Source organism: Mycteria americana, chromosome 3, assembly GCF_035582795.1.
Source record: "Mycteria americana isolate JAX WOST 10 ecotype Jacksonville Zoo and Gardens chromosome 3, USCA_MyAme_1.0, whole genome shotgun sequence".
Taxonomy (NCBI): domain Eukaryota; kingdom Metazoa; phylum Chordata; class Aves; order Ciconiiformes; family Ciconiidae; genus Mycteria; species Mycteria americana.
The window spans coordinates 25479358-25498400 of record NC_134367.1 but is presented as its reverse complement, the minus strand read 5'-3'; the positions used below and the strand labels follow the sequence as shown (position 1 = coordinate 25498400).

At 37.8% G+C, this 19043-nt stretch overlaps 1 protein-coding gene across 1 annotated transcript in view; it reads left to right on the top strand.

The window, feature by feature from the left end:
* CSMD1 (CUB and Sushi multiple domains 1) overlaps positions 1–19043 on the top strand; it is a 1314206-nt gene that overhangs the window by 589602 nt on the left and 705561 nt on the right. Inside the window, exon 4 of the mRNA XM_075498045.1 lies at positions 16542–16736. Within this exon, the coding sequence (XP_075354160.1) occupies positions 16542–16736 (195 nt within the window). The remainder of the gene's footprint in view (positions 1–16541; positions 16737–19043) is intronic.

Below are 19043 nucleotides of genomic sequence, written 5' to 3'. Positions count from 1 at the left end.
TCACTTGTTGCTGCTCTCCAGTTCCTTACAACTTTATTACTTAGTAAACAACGTTTATGGGTTTCACTCTAATCAGTCTCATTGTTCTCCTGGGAACAACCGCAGGTCATCATCAGAAGCCTGAGCCGGTATGCCTCTAGTTGTGGTTTTTACTTATTCTTTCAGCTTTTTTGGTAAAAGCATGAAATTGAACATAACTACTGTCTATGTTTAGCTCTATGGCTACATTTTAAAAAGAGAGATCTGTGCAAGCAGTTAGCTTGCCTGCAAACTGAATAAAATATTAGAGGCAGGTTTACACTGCTGTGTGCAGTAGAGTGCTGAACTGTATGGGCAGGCTTCTGTCAGCCAATTTACAGCACTGGGAGTGGGTATGTAGTTACAGAAAAGGCTAAGCTGGTTTATTTGCGAGGGTGAAGCGCTATATTTGGCTGCTTTCAGGACTTCGCAAACCATTCTCTCCATACTTCACTGTATTTTGTGAAAGTACAAGTGAGTTTGAAACTCTTCACACCCTGCTGCATTGAATGATGGAGATGCACCCTAACTTAGGTTTGAAAGTACTTCTCTGTGTCTGGATCATTTCTGTGCTGCCTCAAAATTAACGTAATAAAAGGCTTTCACCTGTTTTTTCACGTAACTGTTTGCTCTCACATATGCGTGCACATGTTTACTTGGTTTCTAGGGTATCTATAAGATAATAGCTGTGTGTAAATAATAATCTTGCTCCTCCAGAGTGATCCCAGGAATTTTTATTTTCAAAAGCTCTGACATTTGGGGTTTAATCTTTTTGTTTCCTTTTTCTGAATTGTATATTTTATTAAAGTGATATCATGCAACTTTGTCACTCATTTTCTTTTAATATAGAACGGAAACAAAATGAAGCATTTCTAACAAGCACAACACTGTTTTAATTTTGGTTTGCAGTGGATATAAGTCACTTTTTTTTTCTCTAGACCCCTGCTTCCTTATCCCATCAGTGCAGCAGGATTTTTAGCAGAGTGCTCACACATAATGAATGTACAGGGACATCAGCTTGGCATGATTCAAGCTTAAGGGCTTTTGAAGGAGCTTTTAAGGTTTCTCATGTCAAAACTGACTAATAAAAAAAAAAACAAAAAACAAAAAAAAACCACCCCAAAAAAACCCTTAAGGATGGATTTGCATGATGTGTCACAGATCCTTTTTCTAGAAATACCACATTTTGTCAGCTAAAAAATACGTGCTAAAATATGTACTTACATGACAGAGATTCCAGAAGTTCTGAAGGTGCCACTGCATTTTACTGAGAAAAAATGTTTAGAAAAAAAACCCACAATTTAAGCTTGTCTTTAATTACCCCCTAAAATTTTCTTTTTTTGATTGATTAGGATGCCACAAATAATATTATGTCAAATTGCATATGTAGGGTTTTGCTCTTCTTTCCTTACTTGTTTCTCCTCCTCCTCCTCCCATTTGTGCAAGAGTCCTTTTACCAGGTATTTGTTCTAACTACCATGCAAAGAACTTACCTTATAGAAAGCAGGTGTCATTAAGAAACTTTAGATCGTGGTTTCATAATGTAGCTCATTTTGGTATCTGAACTTGTTTTCTTCTTGTTGCTCTTCATTCATATTCTCACTCTGCAGCTAACCAGCATCTCAGCTGCACATTCATCTATATATTTTTTCCTCTCAAGCTGGGATGTTAACCGTTCCAGCTTAAACATCCTGCCAAACATGTATTTACACATGTGTTTGAGGGATTTTTTTGCTTTCAAAGCCAGATCAGTCCTCTGCACTTATTCATAGATTAGTTATGTAAACCATTGTAAGAACCAAGAGGACAGCACAAGGCAGCACTGAAAATAAGCAACAGAATTCAGATTGTTGTGTTGTATACAAAGGTTTGGTGACAGAATTTGCTGTTTTAAAGAGCACTCTGTCTGCCTCACCTTGGCTGGTTAAATAGAAAATGTGTTGCATGTTGTGAGACACCAACATATGAAAACAATTAATTTGGGAATCCTTTCTTCCCGATGAAGTCATCTGAGTCATGAAAGATTACAAACTCTCGCCTCACTAAACTCACATTAAAATCAATATTTTCTTCAAAGCTATGTTAACTTTCACAGACTATAGCTGTGGAGTGCAAAATACTTCTCTCTCCATTTCATTTAATGTCCATGAAATGCTGCACATTGAAATGTATGTTACCTGAGGACTTCCCAGGTAGCAAGCTGTATATAATTCTCCTATAGCTAAAGCTTTTGAGATGGTAGATTCTTGTCCTGCCCTTACACTGCTGTTTTTCCTTATTGCCAAAGCTGGGAGTAAGTTACTTGACACCACTATTGAAGTATAAGCCTGCAAATGCTAACCAGACAAATGCCTTCATAACTCAAGTAACTTTCTGGTGCCATTTTTAAGAACAAATGGGGACAAAGTTGAAAAAGGCACTGCTGCACTTCTGTTATCATAAGGATTTCTAACAACAGCAACAAAATTAAGTATTGAATTAGGACAGGTGAAAAAAACCCTCGCTGTTTCTGCAGGAAACTGGAAGGACAAGGACTGCAGGGGCTTGAGAACCTCAATCATCCATGGTTTTTATCCTATCATCCATGGTTTTTAACCATACATGCTCCTGGCATGATTTTAACTTGTGTCCAAGACAATTCTTAGCGCTGATCAGGGAATAGGACAGGACAGAGCCTTTTCCAGACACCATATCTGTAAGAAGTGAGAATAAAACGTTAGTTACATCACTATGACTTTTGCAGTGCCACTTGTCTTCATGACCTACATACAAGACCTAATTCCTTTTATTTTCAATTACAGGTGTAGACAACAGTCTTGTATGTCATACTGAATTCCTGTTAAAAATTTGTCTCATGTTTATCTATAAGCAAGATAAAGTTTGAAGTCTCTGGTGGCAATGGAGTTCCACTTATCCAAGTGTTAAGGGCAAGAGAAGAGTTGTGGAAAGCTTGCGAGACCCCACAGTCCAGCTTTGTTAAAAGCCACCATAAGCGGCAGAAGCGAGGGAGCACCTGAACCAGAGCAGATAGCACTCCTGGTCCTGGGGCAATTTGTTCTCGGGGCTTTTCTGTAATCTTGACAAACAGTAAATGAGGGTATAGGAAAGAAAGAAAGAAAGAAAGAAGGAAGGAAAAGTAAACAAATGTTTTTGAAGGAATATTTAGTATTGCCTTATTTAGTAATAAGGAGCTGCAGATATGATGGCAAACTGGTGATAGCTGAAGACGAGCCTCTGTTAAATCAACAGTAGGGTATCTATTACTGAAGCTGATTTTTTCCAAATTTAATATGCCATTACTTCCTTTCTTGTCTCTCTTTCAGTCCCGTAAGGTTTTCCCTGATCTGTAAGTACTTAGCATTGAGAACAGAAAAGTGGTACATACAAGGTGTTCCACAGTTTGTACTTATCAAATAGTACATGACATTGGGTACTTTGCATTGTTATATCTGTTCAGAGTTAAAGAATCTTTCTTCTTGAGTATATTTTGCTGACACATAAAGCATTTTGATTATATTTAATAAACATAGAGTGCATCTATGATATTTGTATACAATATGATTACAACTATATAACTTAAAGAAGAGTAAGCTCATGCCTTATTCTGTTAAAATTACTGTCCTTTCCTAGCATGGCAGGTCTTAATAGTTCAAAATCCAATTTGATTTAGTAGCAACAATCATTACAGAGAATGTTAGGAGCAATACAGAGAATATCTGTTTGTGAAATCTGTCTCCAACAGTTTTTATTCACAATTCATCTGTACAGTTGTAATATGTATTATGTTGTCTTGCCCTCATTAAGTGTAAGCTTGCTCTCTCATCTTAGTAACATACTTCTCAGTATGGGTCAAACAGATTCTTGTTTCAAGGGGTTTCCAGGAAAAACAAGTACTAGGAAAAAATAGGCTTCAGATTTCTAGTTGTATAAAATTTATGTATACTTGGGTAAGATATATGTAAATCTTTTCATGCTCCATGGCTATTTTTATAGTAACAACAATATAAAAATCTTGATTGTGCAATATATTTTGTTTAATCATATAAATATATCAGGGTAATAATATCTTGGTACATTCCTGTCTTCCATCTTGAAATAAGTGTGCTTTTCCATGTAAAATCAGAAGTCAATTAACTTCCTCATTCTCTGTCAAAATAAATTTTAAGTGTCTCAATGAAAAGAAATGTCAGACGCAAACGTCTGTGTGTTGGCAGGCGTGCAATAGGAGGTGTGCAAGTGAGTCTATTAGACCTTTTGTCTCCAGTTATGTCGGCCAGATGGAGAAACTTCTGCATTCCTTGATCAGACTCCTTAAGACACAGGGAGTCATTTTTATTTAAAATTGTTCTGCAAATTAAGGTCAGCTTCAGACTAGCAATACTGCCCCCAGTCTCCTCTCTCCATATGACTGTATGGAAACTGCCCCATAGTTTCATGTTTTGCTTAAAATGCTGCTTATTTTCAACCTGCTTGTAATTGTGATTTGTTCATGTGTTTTCATTTTTTTCCCAACCCTGCCTTCAGCTTGTATAATATTTCTTATGAACTGGTGTTTGCCTTCCGGTGTCTTCATGGTGACTGCATTTTAATCTTCATTCTCAGATTAAAGCTGTAAAAATCTTCCAATACCCTCTTAAAAGCTCTCCGGTCTCTTGATCACTTTAGTAGCCCTGATCTGCATTAGCTTCAGATTGAATTACTCTTATTTGAACACAAGTAATCATATTAGTATGCAGGCCTGCAGATAAGGTCTTGGCAGTTTCTTGTACTTCTCTTTCTGTTTGATAAGTACCTTGTTTAACACACAGAGATATTGTCGTTTTTACCTTCATATCCTACGGGCTTTCAAGCACAGGATGGATTTGATTTTTATGAGTTGAGTGTAGGTCTTTTTTCTAATGGGATCCTCAAAAGTGGTCTGGTTAAAAAAGGTATTTGCTTGGTTTTATTTGTTATCATACATGAGGTGGTGAGCTAGAGGTAGACTTCCAATTACATTTTTTATGTTGACAGTTTAGAACTAACGCTGTGGAGGGATAGTTGAGAAAACAGGAGTTCCTTCATTGCCAAAAGATCATCATGATCTTTCTCAGAATGAGAAGGGCAGATAACTGCACACACTTGTGAGGATTGTACTGACAAACTGGAAGACAGACCATAGAACACACTGAACTTTTTAGAGGAGGTGGAAAAGCATGATTTTGATATTTTTAAGAATATGACTAATGACTTTTGATCTCTGGTAGCTGGCAAAGTTTCCATTTATAAATTTTGCACAGCCTCAAATGCTTTTTATAGCCTCGGCCTGGACTGTCATGCTCCATTCGTTCTTCTCCTGTTTCAGGAACAGAGGACTAAAATCTAGAAATATTGCTCACTGATCTCAGCTCATCTAGGAGAGTGTGTAGTACATCTGAGGCAAAATAAGTATGAGGAAATAGAAAGTTTTAGCTTTAACTTCAGGTTGCCTTTGCACTTGAGAGTTTTCTGGCATTGTTTTTACAATATTGACTTTTATGGTCTTATAACCAACGGCAAGACATTTATTACATACTTTATAATAAAAGTAAACACACTAAAAATAAAATCCATCAATCTTTCGTTATTACCTGCACAAGAAAATTAAAATATCAATCTCAATGTGGAAGATGTATTAGAGTTTTAAAGTTGTTGCATACTCCCAAATGATTGTCATAGCTGTGCAATCCAATACAATTTTGCACATCCTTAGAGACAGACAGACACAGTTGGGTAAATGCTTGTAAAACAAGAAAGCTGTAGCTTTCAAAAATGATATGATCCAAGTATTTTATCTGGAAAATATTGCAGTGATTTATGAGTGCACAAATACAGAAACAAACATAACAGGGAACAGATTTCCTCTTATCCTTGGATTCTATGAAAATACAGGTTTGTACTTGCTCAGCTAACAATAATAAACATAACAGCTTTATTTCTGTAAACCAATAAGGCTATGGGGTTTTGTTTGGTTGGTTGGGTTTTTTTAAGAAAAGAATCTCAAGTAGGCCCAAGAAAGACAGTCTGAACAAAGAAGTTGCCAGCAGATAAATAGTGAGCTGTGCTTGATGCTTTAGTATGTATGTTTCTGTGCCATGTAGATTCCTGAATGCTGCATTGGTCACCTTGAAGTGTAAATACAGCTTAATTATCAGGTATTCCACGAACTTGCACTTTGTATGTTTTGGTTTCTGTGAGCAAAATCTTCCTTCCCCTAGAGTAAACCAAATGAAATCCATTAATTTTTGATGAAATAATTTTTAAGAAGGATATAAATATCCAGTGTTAGATAACTTGCAGACTAAAGCTTTCAAGGTTAGTTGTGTGTCTGCCTGGGTGTGTGTATGTGCACATGTGCCAATGACAGAAGGTTTGGTACTACCCTTCTAGTAGTAGATTCTGATCATGATTTTTTGTAGCTCTGGGGTTGGGAAAAATGTCCTCATTTCATTTTGGAGGGAATAAATGTGAAAATTCTATGCATATTTCTCTTCTCCCCCGCCCCCCCCCCCCCCCCAATAATCAGCTTAGATCCATGTCTTGTGTAAGATTTAAGATTTGTATTTTGACATATCAGCTGCTGGAAGAGTTTTTGGAGAAATCCTGGGATCTTTTATTAAGAAAAAATGTAAAACTGGAGGCATTCAAACTGAAGCTTACCTGTTTTGATCTAATGTGCATATGTGTGTATATACATATAATATATATACCCTAAAATAAATAGACTAAAAATTGAGTGTTCACAGAAGCCTTTATGAAATATCATAAAAAAATTATTATCTAGAGTACATATTAATTACCAATAGAGAGTAATTGTTGAATTACACTTCCTGTGGGAAGCATTTCTTCTAACTATTATTTTTCTTATTATGTGGTTTCACCTTATTTTTATTGTACCAGGGGCTTTTTAAATATTAGAACTTTAACATAAAATTATTTTATTTGTATTATTTCTATAGAACCCAGGGCCCTAGCTGTGGACCAATACTCTGTATTACATTAGATATTACCATTTTGTCCATGCTTGCATAATCTGTGTTCCAGAAGCATATAATGAAATTCAAGAGTAAACCTGAAGCTCAGGTTCATAAAAATTAGGAAAAATGTTATAATCAGATTAACTAGCACTAGCTCCCAGTGGTTCTAAAGGGGCTTGTTTGTCAGCAAAGTTCTTGAAGATGAAGACACAGACTGATGTAAATTGGGAAGGTTCTCTGGTGTTCGTTTGATTAACACCCACTCACCCCCATCAAAGAAGGGCCATGTTAGATGAGATTGCATAGGGCCTTGTCCTGTCACAGTTTGGATATTTCCAAGGACAGATTTCACAGTCTCTGTGGGCAACTTACTTCAGTCCTTGGCTGCTCTCAAGTTGGAAAAACACCCAAACATTCTAAGTTCTAAATGCAATTTCCTTTGTTGCAATTTACATCCATTGTGTCCCATCTTGTTACTGTGTGTTTTTGAGAAAAGTCTTCTCTAGACTCTCCCATGAGGTATATGGAGAGAGGATTAAGATTCCCCCGTTCCAAAGCAGTCTTTTCTGCAGGCTGAACAAGCCCAGCTCCCTCAGCCTCCCATCACAGGACAAGTATCCTAGACCCTGACCATTGTGGTGGCCCTCCACTGAACTTGATCTGGTATGTTAATGTCTTCCTTGTACTGGAAAGCCCCAGACAGGACACAGTACTCAAGCCACAGACTCACAAGCGCAATATAGAGGGGAAGAGTAATTTCCCTTGGTCTGCTGGCTGCTCTTCTACTCTTCTACAGCTTGGGCTGCAGTTGTGTGTCTTTGCAGTTGTGTGTCTTTGCTGCCAGAGCACACAACTGCCAGGTCCCTTTCTGCCAAACTGCTTCCCAGCCAGCTGGTGCCACTCTGTACAGTTGCATGGTGTTGCGCTGTCCTGGTGGCAAAACTTTGCATTTGCCTTTGTTGAATTTCATGATATTTGTGTCATAATTTTTCAAAAAGGTCTTGACAGCCTGGAGAATAGCAGTCCTGCCCTTCAGTGTATGGACTGCTCCCCTGTTTGGTGTCATCCTGAACTCGAGGAGGGTTCATTCCATCTCCCATTGCTATAGAAGGTATTAAAGAATATCAGTTCTGCTATGAATCCTTGCAGAATCAACTAGCAACCAACTGCCAGTTGAGCTCTTTACTGGTGGTCACAACACTCTGAACCTTGCAGTCCAGCCAATTTTCCCCCTACCTTACAGTCCAGTTACCCATTTCATGCTCCACTGGATCTGTTAACAGGGCTACTATGGAAAGCCTTGTCAAAGGCTTTGCTGAGGTCATGGTAAACAGCATCCACTGCTTTCCCCTCATCCTCTAAGCCAGTCATCTCTCACATAAGGCAAGCAGGCTGGTCAGGCATGCTTCACCCTTAGTGACTCCATGTTGGCTCTTCCAGCCTACTGTTGAACTGGAAGTTAAAATCTGGAAAAGATACTCAGTTTGCTGGAGGCCCGTCACTGCTGAAGTACAAAAGGGGTCGTTACTGGGCCCAGTACTGTTTAACATCTTCATTAATGACCTGGACAACAGAATGCAAGCTCAGCACGTTTCCAGGTGATACAAAACTCGGAGGAATGACTGATATACTAGATGGTTGGGCTGCCATTCAAAGGGATCTTGACAGGATGGAGAAACAGGCAAAAAGAAATCTCATAGAGCTCAACAAAGAGAAATCCAGTCTTGCACCTGGGAATGAATAACCCCAGGCACCGGTAACAGATGGGGGCTGACCAGCTAAAAGGCAGCTCTGCAGAGAAGAACCTGGGGACAACTTGTTGACCACGGGTCAGCAATATGTCCTTGTGGCAAAGAAGATCAACAGCCTTCTGGGTTGCATTATGCAGGGTGCTGCCAGCAGGTTGAGGAAGATGATTGTTCACTTCTACTCAGCACTGGTAAGATCACACCTGGAATGGTGTGTCCAGTTCTGGGCTCCCCATACAAGAGATAGACATGGGCATACTGAAGCGAGTCCAGCAAAGGGCCACAAAGATGGTTAAGGGTTTGTACATCTGACTTGAGATCTGGGATTGTGCAGCCTGGAGAAGAGAAGGCTCAGGGGAATCTTACTGAGGTGTGTAAATTCCCTTCTGAGGAGGGGTAAAGGTGATGCAGCCAGATTCTTCCCAGTGGTGGCCACTAGCAGGACGAGAGGCAATGGACACAAAGTGAAATATAGAAAATTCCATTTAAACATAAGAAAAAGCTTTTTAAAAATATTTTTTTGAATTTATTTATTTATTTCTTCCGTGAGGTTGATCAAATACTGCAAAAGGTTGCCCAGGGAGCTTGTGGAGTCTCCACCTTTGGAGATACTCAAAACTGAAACAGACATGGTCTGGGCTACCTTCTCTAGCTGCTTCATCTCTTTTTCTTTCCAAAAAGTGTCATATTCATGAAAGCAAGTTTGTAGGCCATGTTGGTTTTGAGAATAAAGAAGAATTTTGCGAAGGGTAAGACTGTGCAGTTTCTGTCATGGTACTGTCCTCTAACAAATTACCTACGTGCATCTACAGTGTTCCATACTAATGTGGAAATCAGCAGTGGTAGATCAATTAACTATTCATTGTACATAGCTCCTGGAAATAGAAAGGACAAAGTTGTTTAATAAATTGACAGTGGAATTTTACATGCTTTTCAATTGATTCAATATTTGGAATTATTTAAAAAAGAAAGGTCAAAATGTACTGTAATAAAGTTTAATGTAAGACATTAGAAACTTAAAAAAAATCAAATATATTGATTTCTTTTTAGTCTTTTGCTAGGTAGAAGTGGCAAGTACAGTTCTACAGAATTCTTTAGAATTAGTTTTTCAAAGCAAATTTCATTACTTACACCTTAGAAAAAAGCATTACATTATTTCCAGAACAGATTTATTAAAGAAAATACTTTTACATGTATATACATATAAGCATCTTTCTAAGTCCATCTTTTGTTCAGTACAGCACTTTTAGTTTGGTAGATTGAAAGGCTATTAATTTTTTTTTCCCCTGAGTTCCTTTTCAAATGAAGCTGCTTTTCTGAGTTGGAGCAGAGATTTTAATTTCAGTGCCATTCTTGCAAGAAAATCTAGCATTTTTTCCTCTCCTATTTGTTAGCATATTTTGTTCTGTTTTCATAATGAGTATAGTTATTACACTCCTCAAAAAATATTTCCTTCTTCTGTGACTCTGGAAATACAGTTGTATGTATATCTTCTATTTATGCACGAGACCAGAAAGTACACCACTTACCATAGCCATGTAGACAGGGTATCATGGGCTGTGCATCACAGCTATTAAACATCTTGACATATGTCCTGAAATTTTCTGTAACCCTGATTTTCTCCACAGAGCTTCTGAAATTCCTCCCAGTGTTGTAATTCCAAAGCTGTCAACCATATCAAGGGACTCTCTGACTTCCTCCTAACTTATGCTTTTTCCTTTGTGTGTGGTTTTGCCTGTGGCCCCCAATATAAGAAAGTAATGTTAGGAAACACATAGGGACTGAATAGGGAGACTATGGAACACGGAAAAATAGGGAAGTTTGCATTTGGCTGAACTTAGGTGCAACCCGGAAAACTTTTCCAGATGTTTCAGGAAGAACAGGAAAAAGAACAAATAACATATATCCTTGTAAAGTCTTGTAAAGCTATCAGAATAAATGAAGGAAAAACATGCACCTTGCTCCTTCCTTTCTTTCTTTCCCATTCTTATTTTTCTTAATTTGAATTAAGCTGCTTTCTGAATTGTTGCAGTCAAGTTCTGACTACCGTGTGTGTCACTGGCCTATAAAAGCTGAGCAACTGATTCACAGAAGGGTGAAATTGTTATCTTTAACTGACATAAGCAATGTGAGATTTCTCCTATTAAGGCCTCTAGGTGATCTTTTCAATCTAGTTTATGATCATGACATCTGAGGAAAACAAAAAATCCATTATGTTCTCCTGAAATCATTGTCAGATTGAACCTCTGAATAGTACTTTCAGCAAAGGTTGGGAAGTTAATATTCATAGTTTTATAATTAATTTCAAATGTAGATGCCTTATTCATGTAAAAATTAATAGGGCATGGGCTGCCAGGACCTCAAAACCTTCAGAATTTATTAGGAAGTATCTTTTTTTAACTTGAACTTTTAAACCAAAGCACAAAAAAACCCTTACCAAAACAGGACATTACATTGCCAGTAGTTGTCACAATTTCATGATGGCTTTCAAGTAAATATGAGAAAAACATATAGGCATTGCTTATTGGGTATTTAAAGACTTTTGCCTTCTAGTGTGATGACCATAGCAAGAAAACTTAGGTGGAATAAAATAGTCATTCAAAAGTTTATTCAGTTCAATGACATCTACCATTTATATTTTGTTTTTTCATTATTAACCACTGCTGTCTAATTTTAGGTGATTTCTCTATTACAATAAATCAGAAAAGGGTAGATTATGAAATCTAATATGGAAGAATGGAAGAATGGAAGAAATGGAAGAAACTCTCCATAAGTGAGAGCAAAGGATTACTATGTTTAAGGTGCTGTGAATATGCTTTCAAGTGGCCTGTGTGACAAATAAATCATAGAATCGTAGAATGGTTTGGGTTGGAAGGGACTTTAAAGATCTTCGAGTTACAAAGTCCCCTGCCATGGGCATGGTCACCTTCCACTAGACCAGGTTGCTCAAAGCCTCATCCAACCTGGTATTGAGTACTTCCAGGGATGGGGCATCCACAGCTTCTCTGGGCAAGCTGTTCCAGTGCCTCACCACCCTCAGAGTGAAGAATTTCTTCCTTATATCTCATCTAAATCTACCCTCTTTCAGTTTAAAACCATTACCCCTTGTCCTATCACTACATGTCCTTGTAAAAAGGCCCTCTCCAGCTTTCTTGTAGGTGCCCTTCAGGTACTAGAAGGCTGCTATAAGGTCTCCCTGGACCCTTCTCTTCTCCAGCCTGAACAACCCCAACTCTCTCAGCCTGTCTTCACAGGAGAGGTGCTCCAGCCTTCTGATCATCTTTGTGGCCCTCCTCTGGACCCGCTCCAACAGGTCCATGTCCTTGTTATGTTGGGGGCTCCAGAGCTGAACGCAGTACTCCAGGTGGGGTCTCATGAGAGCGGAGTAGAGGGGCAGAATCACCTCCCTCGACCTGCTGGCCACACTTCTTTTGATGCAGCCCAGGATACGGTTGGCCTTCTGGACTGCGAACGCACATTGCCGGATCATGTTGAGCTTCTCATCAACCAACACCCTCAGGTCCTTCTCCTCAGGGCTGCTCTCAATCCATTCTCCACCCAGCCTGTACCTGTGCTTGGGATTGCCCTGTCCCACATGCAGGACCTTGCAGTTGGCCTTGTTGAACTTCATGAGGTTTGCATGGGCCCACCTCTCAAGCCTGTCAAGGTCCCTCTGGATGGCATCCCTTCCCTCCAGCGTGTTGACCACACCACACAGCTTGGTGTTGTTGTCAAACTTGCTGAGGGTGCACTCAATCCTACTGTCCATGTTGCTGACAAATATATTAAACATCTCCAGTCATGATACCGACCCCTGAAGAACACCACTTATCACTAGTCTCCACTTGGACATCGAGCCGTTGACCGCAACTCTTTGAGTGTGACCATCCAACCAATTCCTTATCCACTGAGTGGTCCATCCCTCAAATCCATGTTTTTCCAATTTAGAGACAAGGGTGTTGTCTGGGACAACATCAAATGCTTTGCACAAGTCCAGGTAGATGACATCAGTCATCAAATATGAAGTTTAGCTTCAGAAAGAGTATTGAAAAGGCTTTGTAAATAAATAACCTGATACAGGCCATCTGAGAATGAATAATTTGTTAAATATGAGTTTATTTAACAACCTTTAATTCATTATTCCTATATAATAAAAAATGGTGCCATTTCTCTACAATGTTTTACAGTCCTGCTGTGGTATAGCCTTTTGCCGCTGTCTGATAATGAATATTAGTGTTATGTTTTAGCATATAGATTATGATGTTTTGAATACTTTTCTAAAAAAAATATGTATATAACATGTGCATAGTTAGTTTAAATAAGGAGTTAAAACCTTTGGCATGTTATCTAATTAATAAATTGCATTATGGATTTTGATCACGTGCATTTATCAAACAGTTCTACTGTCTAGGAAGATACAGGTAACAAATGATCAAGGCCTATCTTTTAGCTTTAATTTCATGAATTAATCTCACTGCACAGTGTTCCAGGTTGATCTGTGCTAGGAAGTGAAGTCCAAACAGGTTCTTATGTCTGTCATAATGATGAAGATAGACTCTTGAGGAAGAAATCTTAGCAGATGGATCTGCTTGCCTATCCCACTGCACATATTTTTGCTTTTAAATTGCTAAGACTAAAGAGGTTCCTTTCCAAACACTGTAATATTTTTTTTTCAGACCTGGGAAGGACTTGAGTGAAGAAAAATGAGATAAAGTATGCTATCTGAGAACACTCTAATGTTAGGTCAATATAAAAAATCCATTACCTTCAGTGCTTCTGTGTAGTATAGTTTATAATTGTTCTCAATATACAGTGAACATCAAATTACTTCATGAATCAAGCATCTTGATAATGAAAGATGCTGTGACACTGGTGATTCTACGAGCTTCCTCCAGGAAGTGACTGCAGATTCTCAATCCTATTGACAGTAGACCTCAGTAACACTACAGAAAAATATGGGTCTTTTACTGAAGAGTTGGCAATGAAGTTAAAGCTTGATGGGCATATATAACCTTTGCATATGATATCTTTGGTCAGCTAGAACTCTCATAATCCAAAGATTAAACTATTTTGGCTACTGTTAGGAACCTTCAGAGGATAATTCATCTTAGGTCTAGACTAGAAGCAGTAAAGTCTGCGCAGATGAAATTGTGCAGCTACCTCAATATACTTCAATCAAAGTTTTAGAAAAGCACATAAATAAGGTAGTTGAATGCTTGATCTTGACAATATACTTCAATCAAAGTTTTAGAAAAGCACATAAATAAGGTAGTTGAATGCTTGATCTTGACAAGTGGTGAAATCCTGTGAACTGTTACATGTATTATTGAACATGGCTGTCATTCTCAGATCACTCATCTTTTACTGGTTTTTAGGAAGCTGCGGTAAAATGCATGCCTGTTTCAGGATGCCAAGTCCCATTTTTTTTATGGGGTTCTTGACAGATGTAGTGGTAATAAGAGGCAGAAAAACAACATATTGTGGGAGACCTTCTTTACACAGATAGAAGACTGATTTGCTGCAATACACTTTCAAGAGTTAGCCGGTGCTAGTTGTCATGTATATGGCAGTGTAGATTTGATGTGATGTGTTTTCCTTGGGAATGCAGTTTATCAGAAATCATAGTATCTTTGAATAACACATTTTTTTCCAGATAGCACACCCACTCATAAAAATAAATGCTGAGTTTTTGATTGTATAAATATTGCTGTATACACCAGATCTTATGATGAAACTACTTCATATTACAGTGTTTTGTAAAAATGTTTTGATTTCGAAACAACATAAAGAGAGATTCTTGTTTCAAATGCAGGTATTCTCCTGTGTCAAAGCATGTAACAAATTTTTATTTGTTTGACTTGTCTTGCAAAATTACCTGTATTAACCTACCATGACTAAAGCAGCAAAAAGGGGAAAATTTGCCAAGAGAGAGGTAGAATTTTTAATAGTGCTATAAAACATATAATAGCATATCACAATATATGCTGTAGCATATAATGGGGTCATTGTTGACAAATTTTTGGAATGTAAATTAGTATCTTTATTTTATTCCAATTATTCCGATTTCTTAAAATCACTTTCTTTAGTTTATTTTATATGTATTTATTCTCATATATGTGAATCAAACACTGACTCTCTTTCCAATGTGAATGAGCACAACCAAATAAATATGCTATTCTATTAAGGCTGCTGAAACAACACAAAAGAAGTTGGGTATCATATTGTTTGCTTCTAGCTTTGGTAGCTACTCACTCAGCAACCTTAAGCATCTCCTGTAATGCACAGAAATCTTATATCTCTGATCTGCAACATTGGTAGAACATTGAACATTCATCTAACTCATCATTCATTAGAGTGTTATGTGGCTTTTGTTGCTTTGTTAATATTTATAGAAGATTTAGGGATTTTTCTCATAAAAGGATGTTGTGAGTGAAAGTGTTCTCTCTCTTAATTTTTTTAGCTTTATGTTTTTTGGCCTTTTCAAAATTTTGCTATATAATTTGGGTTGTAACTTAAGTGTAATTATGATCATTTAAATGCCAGTGTGACTAACTGTTTGAGTAATGAATTAAGGGTGTGCATTCAATAATTGAACTTACATGGTATAATGGGCCTTAATTAGCATTGATATATTGATATAATGCTTTACAACACTCTGAGGATGTGCATGTATTGAGTAATTAATCCTCTCAACATGCAGGTTAGTGAGGTTAGCATGGTTATGTTTATTCTGCAGATGGGTAAAGTAAGGAAAGAGAGAAGTATGGGGTGAAAGAATTTGCCCATGAAACATGCAGTTTCTGAAACAATACCTGAATTAAATGTGAGCTTTTCAGACCACCATTTCTTTGATGAACACATTTATCTTTTGTGCTCTGTTCATATTTCAGCTTTCTGCACTTATTTGTTCTGCTCTAAAGGAAATTAAATAATTTTAATTTGTACTACTTCAATGAAGGAATGGCATGCCATTAATAACTTTCAAATGAGATTGAGAACAAAAACAATTTCATTTTCCTCCTCCCCAACACACACTTTTGCTTTTCCTAGGTGGAGGAGTATCATCTTCAGGCTGATAACTAGTTAAGACAATCTCTTCCAAATAACTAATGCTTACAAATGCTAGTAACTTTCTGCAATAAAAAGAAAATAAGTATGTCCATTCATATCAGCCCAATGTCACTACTTAGTCATTGTTCCCTTTATATTTTCTGTTTCTATTAACAAAGATTGACTTAATTTATTTTCTAGAACCTGAAGTAATTTGAAAATAAACAGAAAATCAAACTTTTTAAATATACTTTAGACTAATTTTCTGTCAGAGACCAGTTAATTATTGGATTCTTTTAAATTGCTATTCTATCAACTAAAATGAAAACTGTACATCAAGTGCCTTCTACTGCCTGGATCCATCATGATGTTGTATGAATATTTTTGCAATATTTACAAAAAAGAATTAAATAAAAACTTCTTTTACTTCATTCAGAGTTTTGGGAGAAACAGAAAGATCTATAGGATATTCTGTTTGAAAACAGATCTGTGAAGAACTTCACTAAAGGACTGTTAAACCAAGAACTGAATTTGAAATTAGCTTCGCAAGTAAAACTGAAATCTTTTGTGAAAGTACATTCTATAGCCTAATTTCACCTTATTTTTATAAGGAATACTCTTTTAAAAAATAATAATATGACCAATTATTTAATCACAATTGTTTTACAAGTATTTATTACTTCGTTCTGCAGATTTTAACTGTAACATTTCTCCTTCTTTCTTTTGACAGTATTACCTAGTCATACTTGTGGCAACCCAGGAGAAATACCTAAAGGAGTGCTTCATGGAACAAGATTCAACATTGGAGATAAAATCCGATATAGCTGTATCTCTGGTTACATCCTAGAAGGCCATGCCATGTTGACATGTATTGTGAGTCCTGGAAACGGTGCATCATGGGATTTTCCAGTTCCTTTTTGCAGAGGTAAAAATGAAGACATGAATTATCTTTAAAATATTAAGACAATATTCAACCAGCAGATTAAATAAATTTATTTTGACGGGTTTTTTTTACTTTCTAAATGTAAATGGACTAATGTACAGTCTAAAAATCTGTGCCATTTAAGACTGTAATCACAATCCAGAAGCAATGACTGTCCAGAGTTCACATTCAGAGGTAGATGTTATCTACTGGCCTTTTTTCCTTTTCATTTACATGGGGGATAGCTATAGCAATTTGATGGCAGGACCTGGCGAATGCTTTTGCCAGTTTCTGCTTTTGGAAACTTTCTGCCAGGAAGAAGCTTCAACCATATAATGAATAACCATATAATCTTTGAAAGGGACTTCTGGTCCAATCCCTTTGAGTCCAACTCCTGCTCAAAGCATGGATAACTTCAAAGTTAGGTCAAGTTGCTTAGGGCTTTTCCCAGTTGAGATTTTAATATCTCCATGGATGGAGATTCTAAAGCCTCTTTGGAAACCTATTCTAGTGTCTAGCTGCCCTCATTCTCATGTTCAATTTGAATTATATTTTTACAGATTATGTCCATTTCCTCTTCTCCTCTTGTGGACCTATGAAAAGATTCTGGCTCCATCTTTCCTAAACTAGTGCAGTTATATTTTCTCATAGCCTCCTCTTGTCCAGGCTGAAAAATCCATTCTCCTCATTCTCTAGTCTCATACGTCATGTTCTTCAGCTTCTTGACCATCTTAGTGGCCCTTCTCTGGACTTGTTCTAGTCTGTCAATGACAGTGTCTCTTATGTATTGGGGGACCCTAGGGTGGACACAGCATTCCAGATGGGGTCTCCTGAGTGTCAGTAGATTAACTCTCTTTAACTCTCTCTCTCTTTAGCTACTGGCTATGTTCTTGTTCATGCAACACAATATGAGGTAAGCCTTCAATGCTCCAAAAGTGCACCACTGACTCAGCTTGTGTTTCTCCAGGACCTCAGGTCATTTTGTCAGAGCTGCCACCTAGCAAATATTTTTTTGCATGGGATGATCCTGTTCCAGGTATAGGACTTTGCATTTCTGTTTTGGAATTTCATGAGATTCCTGTCATCCTTACAGCTTGTCAAAGCCTGTCATCAAAGCCAGTCTCAGTGGCAGTCCTGCCCTTCAGGGTGCCATCTGCAAACCTTGTTAGGGTGCATTCAATCCCATACTCCAGACACATGGTGAAGATATTACATAAATTCAGCTGCAGTTTGAATCCCTGGGGAATACTGCAAGTCACTGACCACTAGCTTGACTTTAAACAATTGGCCTCTGCTGTCTGAGCCTGATAGTCCAGACAGTTTTTCACTCACATAATAGTCCCAGTCCATATGCCCTCAATTTCACCACAAGGATATAGTTGGGGAACTGTGTTGTGAAAACTTTGTTAACATCAAGCTAAATCCTTTCATCAAAAAAAGCAGTCAGATAGCCAAGAATGATTTTCATTGGCAAAAGCTGGCTGTTCCTGTTCGTCTCTTTGTGCTTGGGAATGGTTTTCATAAACACTTCCTCCATAATGTTCTGGAGGTCTGAGGTGAACTTGACAGATACACAGTTGCTAGGATCCTTGCTTTTTTTGAAAATGAGAAATGAAAAATTATCTTTTTTCCAGTCACTGGGAATCACCCTTGATTGTCACAAGCTTTCGAAGACGATACAGAGCAGCCTCACACTGTGGCACACTAAGAACCCTTAGGTGTGTACTGTTAAGTACCATGAAATTGCACATACCCTGTTTACTTCTGTAGTTCCCTGTATTGTTTCTCCTGTGCTGTGACTACTACTTTTCTTCCCAAAACTTCTCCATTTTATTGAGAATTGAGAGGCCTGAGGGCAGCCTTTGCTAAAGAAGAGAGAAGGAAAGGAGACATTGAGTGCCTCAGCCTTCTTCCATGTCTTCATCACAAGGTCACTTACCCTACTGAACAGCAGCCCACCATGTCCTTCATTTTCCTTTTGTTGTTGATATACCTGCTCCTCACATTCCTCACCAGTTTCACTCCATCTGAGCTTCAGCCTTCCTCCTTCTATCCCTGCATTCCTGAGCAATATTTCTATATTCCTTTCAAGTAGCTTGTCCCTGCTTTCACATTTTGTACACTGGTGTGGGGTTTTTTTTTTGCATTTCAGTTAAAACACCTCAGTCAGGAATTTCCTGTTCAGCCCCACCAGCATCCTGCTACGCCCACACATTTATGTACATAAACAGATGCATCATTCTTGAGCTTTGAGGAAGCTGCCCTTGAAGTCAAACAAGCTCTCCTGGGCCCCTTAGGCCTTCAGGAGCC